Raw genomic sequence first — 18,821 nt, forward strand, 5'->3', positions numbered from 1 at the left:
GAAAGCTGAGCACTGAAGAACTGATGCTTTTGAACTGTGGTTTTGGAGAAGACTCTTGAGAGTCCCTTGGACTGCAAGGAGATCCAACCAGTCAATCCTAAAGGAAATCAGTCCTGAATATTCATTGGAAGGACTGATGCTGAAGCTAAAAAAAGCTCAAACTCCAATACTTTGGCTACCTAATGCGAAAAACTGACTCATTTGAAAAGACCCTGATGCTGGGCAAGACTGAAGGCAGGAGAAGGGGACAACAAAGGATAAGATGTTTGGATGGCTTCACCAACTCTATGGACATGAGTTTGAGCAAGCTCCAGGAGGTGGTGAAGGACAGGGAAGCCTGGCATGCTGCAGTTCATGGGGTCACAAAGAGTCAGACACGACTGAATGAACTGAAACTGACAGCCTGATACTGTATGCATACCCTACGTCTGTGCACACACACATGCATCTGAGGAGAGATTATTCATTCAAAAGGTGGTCAAGTGTCTGAGTGTTGTTGCTGTATATTTGCAGGTCTCAAAACTGAGCTGGATTGAGAGAAAAATGGCTGCTACTCTGTTTGGAAATATACCATCCTCAACTGTACAAGAAGCTTTGCAAAATTTCCTTAAGGTATGTTTTGCCTATCCGTTTTTTCAATGTCAGTCTGGCTCCTGTCTTCATCAGGCCCTCCTACTATTGCTGTCAAGGAAATCTTCCTCTTGTCCATGTGTAGACCTCTAACTGGAGCCCCAGATTGTGTCCTCATTTTGGCATGTTCAAACTACTTCTTAGAGGATAGTTATGTGCTAAGTCCTAGCTGTGGCAGCCCTTACTGCCAAATCCAGTATAGCTCTCCATACTGTTTATGTACAAAAGCATTCATGTCCTAATTTGTAGAAAGCATGCATGCTCAGTTGCTCAGTCGCGTCCAACTCTTTGGCACCCCATGGGCTGTAGCCTGCCAGGCTCCTCTGTCCATGGGATTTTCCCGTCAAGAATACTGGCGTAGGTTTCCATTTCCTCCTCCAGGGGATCTTCCCGTCCCAGGGATCGAACCCGTGTCTCCTGCATCTCCTGCATTGGCAGATGGATTCTTTACCACTGGGCCCACCTGGGAAGCCCTCCTGATTACTAGACTTGGTCCAAAATACTCCTGACTATCCTAACATAGAACCAGTTTAATCTTAAAGAACTAAAAGTTGCCAAGAAGATGAGTCATTTTAAAAGTTACTCTATGAATTGCAGACAGTTCTATGGAACATTTGTGGGGCATCAGACCAAACCAGGATTTTCATTCCCATCCTAAAATGTACGATTGCTCTGCTGATAAACTCTAAATAGTAATATGTGTGTGTGCACACATGAGAATGTGTAATATATCCACGCATTTAACCAACTTGCTGTTGGGCTAATCTCTTCATTTTTCTCTGGAACCGTTTATGGAATCTTATAGATACTGATTTTTCTTTTCCCTCCTGCTTCCTTCAGATTTGTAACAATATAGAGAAAATCAGGCTCTGAACAGTATTGTCAAATATATTTTAAAGCCTAGTATTTTTTGGTATATTTTAGGGCTCGATTTTGTAGAACCGAGAGGGAGTTTAAAAATGATATATTCTAGATAGCAAATATACTGCACTTCTCTGAACAATGGCTAGTGGCTTTTTGAAAAAATAAGTATTCTGAAATCAAGCCTGTACCCTGTGGGATAAAGTATGAATATACAAGTACAAGGGCTGTATGTTTCTTCTTTTTTATTTAGTGTGATCTTTTTTGTTTTATAAGAAAGGGAATCAAGACATCAGGAATGTAACTTTTTCCAGTGTCACACAATGGCAGGTCAAAGACGTGAATGAAGTCTGATACTGTATTATCACTTCGCCTTCTTTCTAACATCAAGAATTAGTTCTCCCTTGTTAAATTTTATAAGGATATAGATCATCGTGCATTTAAAATGATTTATAAAAGTTGCTATGTTCATGGGGCTTCCCTGGTAGGTAAAGAATCAGCCTGCAATGCAGGAGACCTTGGTTCAATTCCTGGGTTGGGAAGTTTCCCTGGAGAAGGGATAGGCTACCCACTCCAGTATTCTTGGGCTTCCCTGGTGGCCCAGCTGGTAAAGAATCTGCCTGCAATGTGGGAGACGTGGGTTCAATCCCTGGGTTGGGAAGATTCCCTGGAGAAGGGATAGGCCACCCACTCCAGTATTCTTGCCTGGAGAATCCCCATGGACTGAGGAGCCTGGCGGGCTACAGAACTGTCCATGGGGTCACAAAGAGTCAGACACAACTAAGTGACTAATCACATGTTCATTAGCAAAAATTTCATTTGAACCTATTTTTGATGGTATCAAATTTATAATTAGAGGGTCAGGTTTTCAGGACATGGAACACAAGTTCTTAAGGTGCTTCTGTGCCTGAAGTATTACACTGCTGCTAAGTCGCTTCAGTCGTGTCAGACTCTGTGCAACCCCATAGACGGCAGCCCACCAGGCTCCCCTGTCCCTGGGATTCTCCAGGCAAGAACACTGGAGTGGGTTGCCATTTCCTTCTCCAATGCATGGAAGTGAAAAGTGAAAGTGAGGTCACTCAGTCATGTCCGACTCTTCGAGACCCCATGGAATGCAGCCTACCAGGCCCTTCCGCCCATGGGATTTTCCAGGCAAGAGTACTGGAGTGGGGTGCCACTGCCTTTTCCGGAAGTATTACACAGATAAAATCAAAAGTAAGTAAGAAGCATAAGGATGTAGAGGTACAACTCTGAAACCAGACCACCTGGTTAAATCCCAGTTCTGCTTTTTACTGGCTGACTGACATTGGGCAAGTTACTTAATATCTCTCTGTCTCAGTTTAATCAATAACATGGAGGTGATGGTATTGTTGTGAAGGTTAAATAAATTAATCCAAGAAAATTGCTTGGAGAGTGCCCAGGACCTCACAAGTGCTCAATAAAGACTCAAAGAATTTTAACTTCATTAAAATGTAAAAGGAAAGAAAGAAAGTTAGTCGCTCAGTTGTGTCCGTCTGTTTGAGATCCCATGGACTCTAGCCCACCAGGCTCCTCTGTCCATGGAATTCTCCAGGAAGGAATACTGGGGTGGGTAGCCATTCCCTTCTCCAGGGGATCTTCCCCACCCAGGGATTGAACCCACGTCTCCCACATTGCAGGCAGATTCTTTACCGTCTGAGCCATCAGGGAAGCCCTCATTGTAAACACCTCATCAAACCATCTTGAGGACCTCACCATTCAGTTATGACTTAGATACTGTCTGAAATGTGTTCCACAGTGTTTGTCAAGAGGGTGAGAAGGCATCAGGGGTGCTTCACCCCATATTTACTGCAGCACACGAGGGTACCGAGGAGCCTAGAGGGCTGAGGGCTGTGGAGGAGCTGAGAAACCTGGGGGGAAAAGTGGGGAAGAAGAAACAGCGCATACCATGGCTCCCACACTCCGTGATTCTGCACCCCCTCTAATCCCAACAGGAAGTCATGCCGTCAGAACCCAGACTGTGGAAGTCCTGCCCCGCTCCATGCCTCCAAAGAGGTTCACAGGAATACAGCTCCAGAGCCATGCCGTTCACTTGTGTAGAGAGAGAGCTCTAGTTTTGGAATCAGACAGGTTAAGACCTGAGACTTTTACTGTTAATATGACATGGACCTGTTTGTTTATTTCTCCTAACCTTAAATTCTTTATCAGTAAGGTAGGCATAATAATACCTAATTTTGTTTTTGTGAAAATTACATGAAATAATACATGTCATTTACTTGGCCCATGGTCTCACACACAAAGTGCTCTAACTAAAAACAAATATTGCTGATATTGCTGTTATTTTTCATATAACTGGTGAAACCTGGTTCTCCACAGCCTCAAAACATCTAGGGAGGTAGTTTGAGACCAAGAGTCATCTGCAAATTCCATGTTGGGATTCTTTTAAGATATAGCATGCTTCCCACTTCATCCAAAATTCTGGCCTGATTCCCTCAGTCAGTGGTTTTTAACCTTGTCTATGCGAACTGAACAGAACTGATACATTTGAATTGTCTGGAGAGCTTTAAAAAATGCTAACCCGGGCTACAACCCAGACTAATTATTTCAGAATATCTGAATTTATTAAGATATAGTTTATATACAATTAGATACACCCATTTTATGTGTACAGTTCTGTGAAATTTGACAAGTTTGTATACTTATGTAACTACCACCACTTTGCCTGTTTTAAAATTTTATATAAATAGAATCATAGCTTTGGTAATTTGTATATCTGGCTTCCTTTGCTCTGCATGTTTTGAGATGCAGTCAATTTATTGAATGTATTTGTGATTAACTCATAATATTCCATCACATGGATTTACAACAATTTACTTATGGACTTACCTATTGATGGACGTTTGAGTTGTTCCCAGCTTGGGGCTATTATGAATAAAGTGTTTATGAACATTCATAGACAAGCTTTTATGTAGACATGTTTTAAATTTTCTTAGGTAAATACCTATGATTGGAATTGTGGTACAACGCTGTTTTAAAGCTTGACCTGTTTTTAAAGATCTCAAGGTCCTTCATGTGCAGGCCATGGCATGTTGGAGCACTCCTGGATGGGTGTGTGCAGTAGAAGACGGGTGTGGCAGTTTTGGCCATCCTGATGTCACTCACTGTTAGCAGTCACAGGATCCCCGAATCTTCCTTAGTGGTTTCACCAGCTGCCAAGCTGTCTTCTGTGACTTGATATGACAGAGGGCTGCTGCATGAGTTCATGAGATGTTTTAAAACAAAGCTGATTTATTCAGCAATGTTTTTTAAGCATATACCTAATACCAAATGAAGGGAACACAGAAATGACCTTAACAGCTCCTGCCTTTGGGGGACTTGGATGACCAAGATGAAGTAAGCAAGTACAGTATTTTCTGCCAGATGTTACGGCATAGTTTGAAGAACATCATAGAAACTGCCTGTTAATTAAAACATTCTATCGAATGACCCAGCCTTCCTTGTTATGCTGCTAATGCCTTTGGCAGAGGTCAGAATCTGCCCCATTTTAGGATGTAAGTATTGTTAGTGGCCTGCCCATGTTCCTTTGTTGTTGTTCAGTCACTAAGTCGTGTCCAACTCTTTGCGACCCCATGGCTGCAGCAGACCAGGCTTCCCTGTCCCTCACCCTCTCGTCCTGCTTTCAATCTTTCCCAGCATCAGGGTCTTTTCAGTGAGTCGGCTCTTCCCTTCAGGTGGCCTAAGTATTGGAGCTTCAGCTTCAGCATCAGTCCTTCCAATGAATATCAGGGTTGATTTCCTTTGGGATTGACTGGTTTGATCTCCTTACTGTCCAAGAGACTCTCAAGAGTCTTCTCCAGCACTACAATTCAAAAACATCAATTCTTCAGCGCTCAGCCTTCCTTGTGGTCCAGCTCTCACATCCATGCATGACTACTGGAAAAACCATAGCTTTTAAAAAAATTTATTTTTTTTTAATTGAAGGATAAATGCTTTACATAATTTTGTTGTTTTCTGCTAAACATCAACATGAATCAGCCAGAGGGTGGCTCAGATGGCAAAACCAAATAGCTTTGACTATACGGACCTTTGTCAGCAGTGATGTCTCTGCTTTTTAATACACTGTCTAGGTTTGTCGTAGTTTTCCTTCCGAGGAGCAAGCGTCTTTTAATTTCATGGCTGCACTGTCCTCAGTGATTTTGTTCTTTGGATTTCTTTTTTTAACCATAAGCACAAAAAGAGGTGCTCTGACTTATGATCATTCTGGTTAATTAGACATCAGTACTCTTGCCTGGAAAATCCCATGGATGGAGGAGCCTGGTAGGCTGCAGTCCATGGGGTCGCGAAGAGTCGGACATGACTGAGTGACTTCACTTTCACTTTTCACTTTCATACACTGGAGAAGGAAATGGCAACCCACTCCAGTGTTCTTGCCTGGAGAATCCCAGGGACGGCGGAGCCTGGTGGGCTGCCGTCTATGGGGTCACACAGAGTCGGACACGACTGAAGTGACTTAGCATAGCATAGCATTAAAGTATATATGTGAAATTAAAATGCTAACATTAAAGAAATAAGCTGCTGATGTGCCTATGTTGGGGCAAGTTATCTAGATAGGATTTGGACAGAACTGGGACAACTACTGGACATCAGTCAAATATAGTTTAATCTAGGTCCTTCTCTTTTTTTCTTCTGCTTTTATTGAAGTCTAATGGACGTGTAGCACTGTATAAGTTTAAAGTGTACAGAATAATGATTTGACTTATATACATCACGAAATGATTATCACAATAAGTTTAGTGAACATTCATCATCTCCATGTAGGAACAACATTAAAGAAATTTAAAAAAAAATTTTTAACTCAAAGAGTTAAAATGGAAATAATTGGACAAGAGAGAAGAAGCGGGAGAACCAGAACCCACTGGCACCATGGATGGCTCTGTTGGGCTTTCAGGGCTTTGGCCAGGACTGAACAACTTCCTTCAGTCCGTCGGCAGCTCCGGTGTTTCACTAACAGGCTCTAGGCCAGATCCACACGCTATTCATCCATTCAGTCTTAAAGAGTTACACCGAGTCTGGCTTCCTAGCCCAAGAGACTTTGTCCTCCTTCTCCTCCTCCCAGGACCCTTCTCTTGGATTCTGCAGAGAATAAGTGGCCTTTGTAAGGGATGTGCTCTCATAAGGTATTGGAACACTCCTCAGAACCCTAGCTCTTGCTTTCCCCTCTATCAATACTTAAAATGTATGTATCTTTTGACTCCGAAATCCAACTTCTGGGACTCTCTCTTGCACACATAATCACATGCACACAGGCATATAGGAGCAAGTATATACATTGATCGTTGTTAGTAATAGTGAAAAATAAGTCTAAATGTCTAATGGCAATGCTTGATTTAATCATAGTGTATGAAGGTGAAGGTGAAGGTGAAGTCACTCAGTCGTGTCCAACTCTCTGCAACCCCATGGACTGTAGCCTACAAGGCTTCTCCATCCATGGGATTCTCAAGGCAAGAATACTGGAGTGGTTTACCATTTCCTTCTCCAGGGGATCTTCCCGACCCAGGTCTCCCGGGTCTCCCACATTAGAGGCAGACGCTTTAATCTCTGAGCTACCAGGGAAGCCCCAGTCATAGTGTATACGTAGTATGAAATACAGCTCGTAGAAACAATGAGGTAGATCTGCGTATGTGAACACAAAAACGTGTCTGTGATACATTGAGGGAAAAAAAAGTTTGGGACCAATAAGTAGGAAATGGTCCTATTTAAATTTTTTTTCAGAAATGAGTCATCTTGAGTAGTGGGGAGGTGGGAGGTGGGAGGCAGGGAGTTCCTCTGCTAAAGGTCTGTAGGATGCATTTGTCACACTGTTGAGAGTGGTTGCCCCTGGGGAAATAGATCGTAATTGAGAATAAAATTGGAACAGAGAAGCTTTCACTTTTTAATTTTGAATATGTCTGATAAGTCGTAAAACAAGCATATATTTGTAAATTTTTTTAAAGCATCCTCCTTTTGGCTTCTGCCTTCTTCTGTGTCGGGGGTCGGGGTCCCAACCTGGGAGCTTCCTGCATCGACTTTCATAAGAACAAAATCTGGCTCCAATGCAAAGACAGACTTAGGTTCTAAGAAGAGTTCTCTAGTAGCAACACCACATATCTGGCGAAATTCTTATTTACCAGAGATAAAGAAAAGGAACTGGTACATGAGACACTAGCAGATGAGGCGTAAGGAACTTTATCATACCCACTAACTGAGATCTGCGAGGTGGTTCGCCACTTCGACTAGTTATTTTAAGCATCTGCCTTTTATTTAAAAGAACTTGATGTCATGGGCCTCAGCTATTATTCGGCTCGTACAGAATGTGTTGAAATCATCAGAAATCAAATATTAATGTAGCAGAAGATGCTTGCCCTGGAATGCCAGTCACACTCCACTCCTGCTTCCTAAGGAGATTGCAGGGACTTGTCCTGAGGAGACTGGACCACCGGTTGTTTTGTCCCTGGAAAAAAAAAAAAAGAAAGGATAGAGAAGGGGAAGTGAGGAAGATGGTTATACAAGGTGATCCCCAAATCTTAAAGTATCTCATTGCTTTGCAAGCTTTATGACCACAGTAATAATCCCATTTTGATGGGTAAGCTCAAAAGCTGTATTTCCACTCAAAAGATACTTGAGCTGATAAAATGATTCTGATGTGACACAGCCAACCTAAATTCTTAGGGTAACTTGGTTAATGTCTGATTTATTGAAATATATCTCCTTTACTTAGGGTTCTAATATTTCCCTGATAGTCTCTTTTCTGTTTTCTCTTAAAATCAGGTTGAAGAACTACAGCCTGGGTTTTCTAAGTCCAATTACATGTTCATGGCCAAGGTAATGAAGACCACTGTTCTAAGATCACTTTGAATCCATTGCACAAAAATGTGCTGCCCTTCACATTATTGTTCTCATTTCTAGTGTTATGCCGATCTTAATCAAATCGACAGTGCTATGAAGTTCTGTAATTTGGCGGTGTTGCTTCCTTGTATTACCAAAGAGGTAAGTCCACACAGTAACAAAGAGCACTATTTATTTTATTAGTACAATTCCAGCCTCAACCATGAGTGAGTGGCTCAGATACATCTGGAGTTTTTTTCTATCCTAAAAGATTTTAACTTGGATTTAACGTGTACTGTGAAGTTTTAAAAACTGCTATAGCTAACCCTTCACCAGGAGACCCCTTGTATCTTGAATAGACATGAAAATCAGTTGTGGGCTAGCAGTTAAGATGTGGTGATGCTCTTTGGGTGTTACACAGCAGGGAGTAAGACAAGCCCCAGAGGAAGGATGGAGGAAGGTGTAATTCTGCAGAGCTGGTGATTACACTGGGGGAGGCAGCAAGCAAGCTAGACAGGCCACCCCCGTGACAGCAGGAGGAGGGTCCATGCAGTGGCCACCATCAGCCCCCAGTGCACAGCAGGCTGTGCCTGTCCAAGGCCGTGGAGAGGACTAAAAATACGTACTAACGTTTTCTCGGTCTTTGAACCCCGTTAATGAAAAAGAAGCAGTCATATTACTTCTTGCCTTTTTTCCCACTAATTCAGAATTCTGGATGTGCTGTAAGTTTTAGGAATTTCATAGCATTAACAGCTCGGTCTGTGTTCCTGTGTACAGGTATTGTGGGAACCAAAAGAAATAGATAAATGTTTTCCTGTTCCCATCTCATGTGCTGTGCTGGGCTCATTCAACTCTTTGTGACCCTTTGGCCAGGCTCCTCTGTCCGTGGGATTTTTCAGGCAAGAATACTGGTGTGGGTTGCCATTTCCTTCCCTAGGGGAATCTTCCCAACCCAGGGATCAAACTCACGCCTTTTGTGTCTCCTGCATGGGCAGGCGGATTCTTTACCACTGAGCCACCTGGAAAGAAAACAGCCCGCCTTCTCCAGAAGATAGTTTGTGTAACTTTTTCTGCAGAAAACAGATTTTGTACCCCTAGGTTGCTTGCTCCTTTTTAGTGGTTGGGACCCTACTGTCTTTCATGTCTCTCCTGAGCAATGCCAGTTTGGGTTACATGCAGTCATTTTAAACTAAGTGTCTATGCATTCTTATTAGAAAGTTAAAGTGAAAGTTGCTCAATCATGTCCAACTCTTTGCAACCCCATGGATTATACAGTCCATGGAATTCTCCAGGCCAGAATACTAGAGTGGGTAGCCATTCCCTTCTCCAGGGATCTTCCCAACCCAGGGATCAAACCCAAGTCCTCCACACTCAGGCGATTCTTTACCAGCTGAGCCACCAGGGAAGCCCATGCATTCTTATTAGAATACAAGATTAAAATGCAATATGATAATGAGGTATACTACCTGGTATGAAATGCAAGTATCTATGCCTGACATTTAGAGCTCTCATAAGAGGGCCAAATTGATGAGCTTCAGGGTTTGATCCTTGGTTGCTAAGTCTTCTCTCCCTTTCCTCCTCCCTGCCAGCCAAACCTATCCTCCATGGCTTCAAATGCTACATAACTACCAGGGATCCTCAGATGTGTGTCTCTAGACCCCGCCTCTGAGTCTAGACCTGATTATCCAGTGTCCTGCTTGACACCTCCGCTTGGATGACTCACAGACATCTCAGACTCAACTCATCATTAGGCCTTTGCATCCACTCTTCCTCCATCTGCCCTTCTTAGTAAATGGCACCTCCACCCCCATAACTAGGAAAGCTGGGAATGCTCCTTGACTCTTCCTTGTCTCTCAGCCCAGTCACCAAGTTCTCAGAGGTGTTCTAAAACATGCCTTGAGTCATCCAGCTGCGTGCGTGCTCCCTCTCTCTCTCTCTACCTGTCTCACTCTCCAGCCAGCCCTCCAAGCAGGGCACCATCCTCTTTCACCCGAGCTACAATCATGTCAACCTCCCAGCTGGTCTCATAGCCTCTTGCCCCTGCTCAGTCATTGCTGGCTCCCAGTGTCAGCCAAAGCCATAGATTAAACATAAACCTCACATGTCACTTCCTTGCTTGAACACCCTTTGCTTTTAGGATGCAGTTCAGAATTTTTAGCATGCCTTTCAGGGCTGGTGCCCCTCTCTCCTCCTCTGCGCTGTGCTCCTCCTGCCTTGCACCCTTGGCATATGGCGTTCCCTCTTTCTGAAACATTCCCTTACGAACTACCCCCCACTCCCTTCATCCTTCAAGCCTCACCATAAACGGCATTTCTTCAGGAAAGATTCCCTTGGCACTCTCAGGCAAGAAGGCACCTCATGCTTTTCCTTCTTGTCATTTAGCACAGTTGTGATTCTATAGTTATTTGTGTGGTTGTTCCATGAAAGTAGCAACTAGGTGTTTTTCATTCATCACTCTTCCTGGTGCCAAATATAGTGCCTGGCATATAACAAGGACTCCGTAAGTATCGGTAGGAAGGCTCCAAAGACTAATGCCGTACAAAAGAAAAAGAATAGCGCTAATAAGTAATACTAAATAGCTACGCTGTGCTGAGTCACTCAGTTTTGTCCGACTCTTTGCGACCCTATGGACTGTAGCCCCCCAGGCTCCTCTGTCCATGGGGATTCTCCAGGCAAGAATACTGGAGTGGGTTGCCATGCCCTCCTCCAGGGGATCTTCCCAAGCCAGGGATCAAACCCAAGTCTTTCTCATTGCAGGCGGATTCTTTACTGTCTGAGCTACCAGAGAAGTCCAAGAATACTGGAGTAGGTAGCATATCCCTTCTCCAGGGGAGCTTACCTACCCAGGAATCGAACCCAGGTCTTCCACATCGCAAGCAGATTCTTTACCGTCTAAGCCACCAGGGAAGCCCAAGAATACTGGAGTGGGTGGCCTATTCCTTCTCCAGGGGATCTTCTCCATCCAGGAATCAAACCAGGGTCTCCTGCATTGCAGGTAGACTCTTTACCAGCTGAGCTAGTAATAAATGTAGCTAAGAAAGCTGGGCCATGTGGAACTATTTATGTAATAAGCAAAACAGCATTAGCAAATATTTCCCACATTACTTATTTTTCCAATAATTTATATTCCTAGTTTTTTTTTTTTTTTTTAACGTGGTTCAGATACTGTCAGGAATATCTCAGTTTCTTTTTCAGTTAGAAACTAGAATGAGGCAAATTATCTGTAGTATCCACTTTCTGTAAAGGGTTTCTAAGTTGAAGTATATCACATCAGTGATTTTGCTGACCCAGTTATTTATTTCCAACATATCTAGCTTTGGCATTCGTTACAACAAAGGCAGCTCAGCCATCAGTTCTCTCTCTCTTTTGTGAACTTGCAAAGCATCTGTGCTTCTTTGTATGGCACTCGTACCCTCTTCTTGGCATCACAGTTATTCGTGAAATGACTCTGTCCTTATCAAGGAGCCTGGAGCTCGTCACACAGCACTTAATATTGGGACTGTCAGCCCTTGGGCCTCTAGAGCCCAGATTCGTGCATAAGCGGCTTTATGTTTCCAGAATCTGAAATTACGGTATTTTATTATTCATGTGAACTTTTCTTGACCCTAGAAAGGTAATGTCAGGTCCTGGGAAGCATTCCTTCTTTTAAAATAAAAGGGATTCCTGTGTCTGAGACAATGTGAGAGTGATCACTGAGTGAAATAATGATGACCTCAGTGGCCTGAAAGTTGTTTGCCCAGAGGAAGTGTCCAAGTTACTGGCTCAGAGCAACCTGAGAAGGCTCAAATGTAAAAAAACATTGTGTAAGATTTTGAGTTTTAGTGAGGGATGTGCTAATTCAGTAAAGAAAAAAAAACTACTTTAAAAATGTTATAAAACTTTGAAATGACATTCATTGCTCCTCTAAGACAAACTCTTTTTGGACAATAAATACAATATACCAGAAACGACTACAGAAAGAGTATGCCTCTGGGAGTGTAGAAATTAAAGCAAGTGATATAGTTGTCTTTGAAATTACTTGTAGTTTAAAGTCCTGGGCTTTATTTACAACCTGTTCTACAGATTGATAATCATCACTTTGCTTAGTAACCACTCTTAGTAAAAAAAAAAAAAAAATCCTAAATTTTTTTTGGTTTTGGCTGCACCACTCAGCTTGTGGGATCTTAGTTCCCCAACCAGGGATTGAACCCAGAGCCCTGGCAGTGAAAGCACGGATTCTAACCACTAAGCCATCAGAGAATTCCCTAAAATCCTAAATCTACTTTCAATATCTTCAGTTCTAAGTTCTGTTTTAATTAAGATCTCATATTTGATTATCTTAGTTAAGACTGTCAGTTTTTCAGATAAGTTTAGAAAGTGTAGTCAGTCCCCAACTCTTAATCTATCTTCCTGTTGTAAGGAATCCAGCAATGTTGTCCAGAGTCTCATTTGTTAGAAATTTGTATTTGCCTATTTTTTTCTCAGTTAAATGTATTTCTTGTACATTATCTTCTGTGCTGTTCTTGCCTGGGGAATATATCCTTCCTTGTACGTTAAGAAATTTTTTTTGATAAAGCCATTTTGGAGTGGATACTTTCCCACTATCTGAACAGACATTTCCTGAATGTAGGTAGGAAGTGTTACTCTGTTTACATACTCCAATTTGCACTCTTTTGTCTCTTACCTTATGTTTATCTGCATTCAAAATATATTATTTCTAAAATATACATATATATATTATTTCTTAAGCTTTCTATGTAAAAAACACCTTAAAGAAGTTTTTTAGCCTTCCTTGTAATGAATTTTTTTAATATGCTGTCTAAAAAAAAAAAAAGAAACTCGTGACTTGATAGACATGAGTTTGAGTAAGCTCCGGGAGTTGGTGATGGACAGGGAAGCCTGGCGTGCTGCCATCCATGGGGTTGCAAAGAGTCAGCTTTGCACAACTGAGCAACTGAACTTAACTGTGATTTTCTTAAAATAACTGTTGATATAGCATCAGTTTGGGATCAGTCATTCTTAACCAGTATGCAGTCTAGTAAAGTTGATGTCTGATAAATCATTATTCAAATGCCCAGAGTATAATGGCTTAATATGTCTCTCTCTTATTTATCCAAAGTCTTTAGTAGACAGTATTGATGTATTTTCTCAAAACGTAATATTTTCTGACATTTTCAGATCAAAAAAATCTGTATTTTTAAATGTGTGTGCTTGAGTAAGTGAAAAAAATTACCTTTACTCATTTATATTAAAAATATGGTGCTGCTCTGTCAGAGGCTTGGGACACAGTGAGAAATAAAGCAGATCCTGTCTTTGCCACCATGAATTCTATAGTCTGAAGGCAGGCACTGAACAAGTAATAGCAATAAAGTATGATGAGGGTAATAGAGATGAAAGCACAGAGTTTATGAGAAAATAAAACTGGGACTGCAACCTGAACTAGGGCTAAGAAAAGCCTTCTTGAGGTTCTGACAGGTAACTGAGCTTCTAAGGAAATTAGAATTTAAACCCAGTCGTTTGAATCTTTAAGACTTTCTTGGGGGTGGGAGGCTTGTTAAAAATATGAATTCCTGGCCTTTTTATAGAGAGAAAGAAGTGCCGAGCTGCAGAGGGTGGTGACAACAACCTCACTGTCAATGTGACTCACTCTGTCCATTGAGGTCTGCTCTGTGGGCCTTGTGCTCCGATGGTCCCTGGGTGAGAGAACAGAGGAAGGCACGTGGTGGCTGAGTTCTTGGCATCGCAGCCCCAGGAGATGAGGACCTTTGAGGACATGGCTGTGGACTTAGGGAGAGTGGGTCTGCTGGACCCATCTCAGAGGAAGCCATACAGAGACACGACTGATGGAAAACATTAGTCGTTGGATCTGCCTGGGGGATGAGCTCTGAAAATCAGATGTGCCTGCCCACTTGGTTCAAGGGGAAGAGCTGGAGTACGGGAGGGAGAGGACTTGCCCAAGGCCAGAGTCTAGGCTGAAAACTCTTAAAAGCTAGGACCTAACTTCCATGCAGAATATCTGTAGGAAGGAGCCATATAGTGTCAGGGTTCAGTTCAGTTCAATTGCTCAGTTGTATCCGACTCTTTGCCACCCCATGACCTGCAGCATGCCAGGCCTCCCTGTCCATCACCAACTGCCAGAGTTTACATAAACTCATGTCCATTGAGTCAGTGATGCCATCCAACCATCTCATCCTCTGTCGTCCCCTTCTTCTCCCGCCTTCAATCTTTCCCAACATCAGGGTCTTTTCAAATGAGTCAGTTCTTTCCATCAGGTGGCCAAAGTATTAGAGTTTCAGCTTCAACATCATGCCTTCCAATGAACTCTCAGGACTGATCTCTTTTAGGATGGACTGATTGGATCTCCTTGCAGTCCAAGGGACTCTCAAGAGTCTTCTCCAACATCACAGTTCAAAAGCATCAATTCTTCAGCACTCAGCTTTCTTTATAGTCCAACTCTCACATCCATACATGACTGCTGGAAAAACCATAGCCTTGACTAGACGGACCTTTGTTGGCAAAGTAATGTCTCTGCTCTTGAATATGCTATCTAGGTTGGTCATAGCTTTCCTTCCAAGGAACAAGAGTCTTTTAATTTCATGGCTGCAGTCACCATCTGCAGTGATTTTGGAGCCCAAAAAAATAACGTCTGCCACAGTTTCCACTGTTTCTCCATCTATTTGCCATGAAATGATGAGACCAGATGCCATGATCTTAGTTTTCTGAATGTTGAGCTTTAAGACAACTTTTTCACTCTCCTCTTTCACTTTCATCAAGAGGCTCTTTAGTTTTTCTTCACTTTCTGCCATAAAGGCAGTGTCATCTGCATATCTGAGGTTATTGATATTTCTCCCGGCAATCTTAATCCCAGCTTGTGCTTCCTCCAGCCCAGCGTTTCTCATGATGTACTCTGCATAGAAGTTAAATAAGCAGGGTGACAATATACAGCCTTGATGTACTCCTTTTCCTATTTGGAACCAGTCTGTTGTTCCATGTCCAGTTCTAACTGTTGCTTCCTGACCTGCATACAGATTTCTCAGGAGGCAGGTCAGGTGGTCTGGTATTCCCATCTCTTGAAGAATTTTCCACAGTTTATTGTGATCCACACAGTCAAAGGCTTTGACATAGTTAATAAAGCAAAAATAGATGTTTTTCTGAAACTCTCTTGCTTTTTTGATGATCTAGCGGATGTTGGCAACTTGATCTCTGGTTCCTCTGCCTTTTTAAAATCCAGCTTGAACATCTGGAAGTTCACGGTTCATGTATTACTGAAGCCTGGCTTGGAGAATTTTGAGCATTACTTTACTAGCGTATGAGATGAGTGCAATTGTGTGGTAGTTTGAGCATTCTTTGGCATTGCCTTTCTTTGGGATTGGAATGAAAACTGACCTTTTCCAGTCCTGTGGCCACTGCTGAGTTTTCCAAATTTGCTGGCATATTGAGTGCAGCACTTTCACAGCATCATCTTTTAGGATTTGAAATCGCTCAGCTGGGATTCCATCACCTCCACTAGCTTTGTTTGTAGAGATGCTCCCTAAGGCCCACTTGACTTCACATTCCAGGATGTCTGGCTCTAGGTCAGTGATCACACCATCATGATTATCTGGGTCATGAAGATCTTTTTTGTACAGTTTTTTCATGTATTCTTGCCACCTCTTCTTAATATCTTCTACTTCTATTAGGTCCATACCATTTTTGTCCTTTATCGAGCCCATCTTTGCATGAAATGTTCCCTTGGTATCTCTAATTTTCCTGAAGAGATCGCTAGTCTTTCCCCTTCTATTGTTTTTCTCTATTTCTTTGCACTGATCACTGAAGAAGGTTTTCTTATCTTTCTTGCTGTTCTTTGGAACTCTGCATTCAAATGGCTATATCTTCCTTTTCTCCTTTGCTTTTCACTTCTCTTCTTTTCTCAGCTATTTGTAAGGCCTCCTCAGACAGCCATTTTGCTTTTTTGCTTTTCTTTTTCTTGGGGATGGTCTTGATCCCTGTCTCCTGTACAATGTCAGGAATCCGTCCTTAGTTCTTCAGGCAGTCTATCAGATCTAGTCCCTTAAAGATATTTTTCACCTCTCCTGTCAGAGTAAATAGTTTGTATTTGAGGAAGAAAGGAGTAATCTGAACTCAAAACAATAACCTGGGTTCTTATAAGAGGACATTTGCATAAACATGGGCAAATATCAAGTGCTTGAAGCATAATGAAGGCCTCAAAATTAATCAGATAGCTGTGCAGTGAACATGCTTCAACACACCTTTTGAATGTAACCAATGTGGCAAAGACTTTTAACTAAAGGTTATCACTGAATGATCAGCATAGAATTCATATGTAAATGAATGAGTTGATGAATGGATGTGGGCCAGCCTTTTACAGCCTCTCATCAGTAGCAGAAATTTCACACTGGAAAGGAGTTCTTTGAACATACTGAGAATGGGGAAGTATTCACTCACAGCTCAGCAGTAACTTAACACATGTTAGCTCACACTGAAGAGAAACCCTATAACAAACGTGGAGAACACTTTGGCCAGAGAGTTACCTTTTCTTCATAACAGAGAACTCACATCAGAGAGAAACCCTTTGTGATCATTATGGAAATGCCTCCAGTAATAATTCTTCTTTGAAATGATATGAGTGAATTCATACTACAGAGAAACTATGAATATCATCTATGTGGTAAAGCCTTTAGTTGATGCTGTAACCTTAGTTATTATGAAACAACTTACACCGGAGAGGAACTCTAGAGAGTATGGAGGAATCTTCAGTCTCAGCACCAACCTTTATAAACAGCAGAGACCTCATAGAGGGGAGAAACCCTGCAGCCGTCAGCCAACGCACAAGCCTTACAGAAAACTCAAACAGGAAGGGAAGCAGCAAGTCTTTACCAGGAGAAAGACATTTGGAAACTACAAGATAGTTCATATCGGAGAAGCAATTAAGTGAAATAAACATGGGAAACCCATTGCTCATAAAGCAACGCTCCAGGACATGCGAAGATTTTCACCGTATCAGACACTCTCCGTGTTATGAATGAAGTGATCATGCTTTAGTCAGCCTTCAAGTTCTTACACTTGAGAATTCCTCAGGCCTCAAGTCAATGTAGAAATGCCTTCATCTGGATTTTATATAAGAAACTTCATACTTGGGAGGGGGGGGACCTATCAAGAACCCTTTGGTACAAAATTCAACATATAATTAGACTTTTGCCAAATATATTACTGAAAATAATGCCATGTAAAGATGTAAACTATGATGCATTCTTAGAAACGCTGAATACAGATTCTGGTGAGACGTAATAAACAATGAGAAAGAGTTGTTGATGAAAAATCTAATACATGGGTATTTGTCTTTAAAAAATCATGAAATGGGGCTTCCCTGGTGGCTCAGTGATAAAGAATCCATCTGCCAGTGCAGGAGACATCGGTTTGATCCCTGGTTGGGGAAAGTCTCACATACCATGGAACAATTAATCCTGTGCTCCACAATTACTGAGCCTGTGCTCCTGAATCCTGGAGCCTCAACTACTGAAGTCCCTGCTCCCTAGAGCCCAAGCTCTGCTACCAGAGAAGCCACTGCAGTGAGAAGCCCACGCACCACCACTAGAGAGTAACCCCTGCTCACTGCAACTAGAGAAGAGCCTGTGCAGCAACGAAGACCCAGCACAGCCAAAAAACAAATAATAAATAAATGTTTAAAAAGTCGTGAAACGTTATGCTGAGTAATGGAGGTGTATTCCTTTATTACATCACTGTTAATCGATTGGTCAGTTTCCATTTTTTTACACAGCTCTAAACGTATTTACAAAGTCTTTGTTTAATCAGACAACACCTTTTAATGTGACTGAAAAATGAAACATATAAAAAATGTGTTCTCATCACTCTATTGAAATACATACCTACTTGGCAAGGGTGAATGAAAACATGGACAAATATGCATACTTTATAAGTAATTCAAATATCCCAGGTGATACCAATGTTAGTGGTATACACACCATATTTTATGAAATACTAGAGAACTAACAAAGGCTTGGAACTGATAAATATGATGTGGAAAAGCACTCTATCGAGTGTATTGTTGTTTTTCAGTCACTCATTCGTGTCTGACTGTTTGCAACCCCATGGACTACAGCACACCAGGCTTCCCTGTCCTTCCTTCACCATCTCCCAGAGTTTGCTCAAACTCATGTCCATTGAGTCGGTGATGCCATCCAACCATCTCATCCTCTGTCATGCCCTTCTCCTCCTGTCCTCAGTCTTTCTCAGCATCAGGGTCTTTTTCAGTGAGTTGGCTCTTCACATCAGGTGGCCAAAGTATTGGAACTTCAGCTTCTGCAAGTATCAGTTCAGTTCAGTTGCTCAGTCATGTCCGACTCTTTGCAACTCCATGAACTGCAGCATGCCAGGCCTCCCTGTCCATCACCAACTCCTGGAGTTCACTCAAACTCACGTCCACCGAGTTGGTGATGCCATCCAGCCATCTCATCCTCTGTCGTCCCCTTTTCCTTCCGCCCCCAATC

At 42.2% G+C, this 18,821-nt stretch overlaps 1 protein-coding gene across 6 annotated transcripts in view; it reads left to right on the forward strand.

The window, feature by feature from the left end:
• The window catches only part of RMDN2 (regulator of microtubule dynamics 2), a 70,296-nt gene that overhangs the window by 45,906 nt on the left and 5,569 nt on the right, over positions 1-18,821 (forward strand). For 4 of the 6 annotated variants that reach the window (XM_027555029.1, XM_027555027.1, XM_027555026.1 and 1 more), the window contains exons 8-10: positions 514-612; positions 8,278-8,331; positions 8,416-8,496. In XM_027555029.1, the coding sequence (XP_027410830.1) occupies positions 514-612; positions 8,278-8,331; positions 8,416-8,496 (234 nt within the window). Of the gene's footprint in view, positions 1-513; positions 613-3,464; positions 3,648-8,277; positions 8,332-8,415; positions 8,497-18,821 lie in introns of those variants that run through there. The other 2 variants (XM_027555030.1, XM_027555031.1) reach the window with 2 other exon arrangements.

Source organism: Bos indicus x Bos taurus, chromosome 11 (assembly GCF_003369695.1).
Source record: "Bos indicus x Bos taurus breed Angus x Brahman F1 hybrid chromosome 11, Bos_hybrid_MaternalHap_v2.0, whole genome shotgun sequence".
NCBI lineage: Eukaryota > Metazoa > Chordata > Mammalia > Artiodactyla > Bovidae > Bos > Bos indicus x Bos taurus.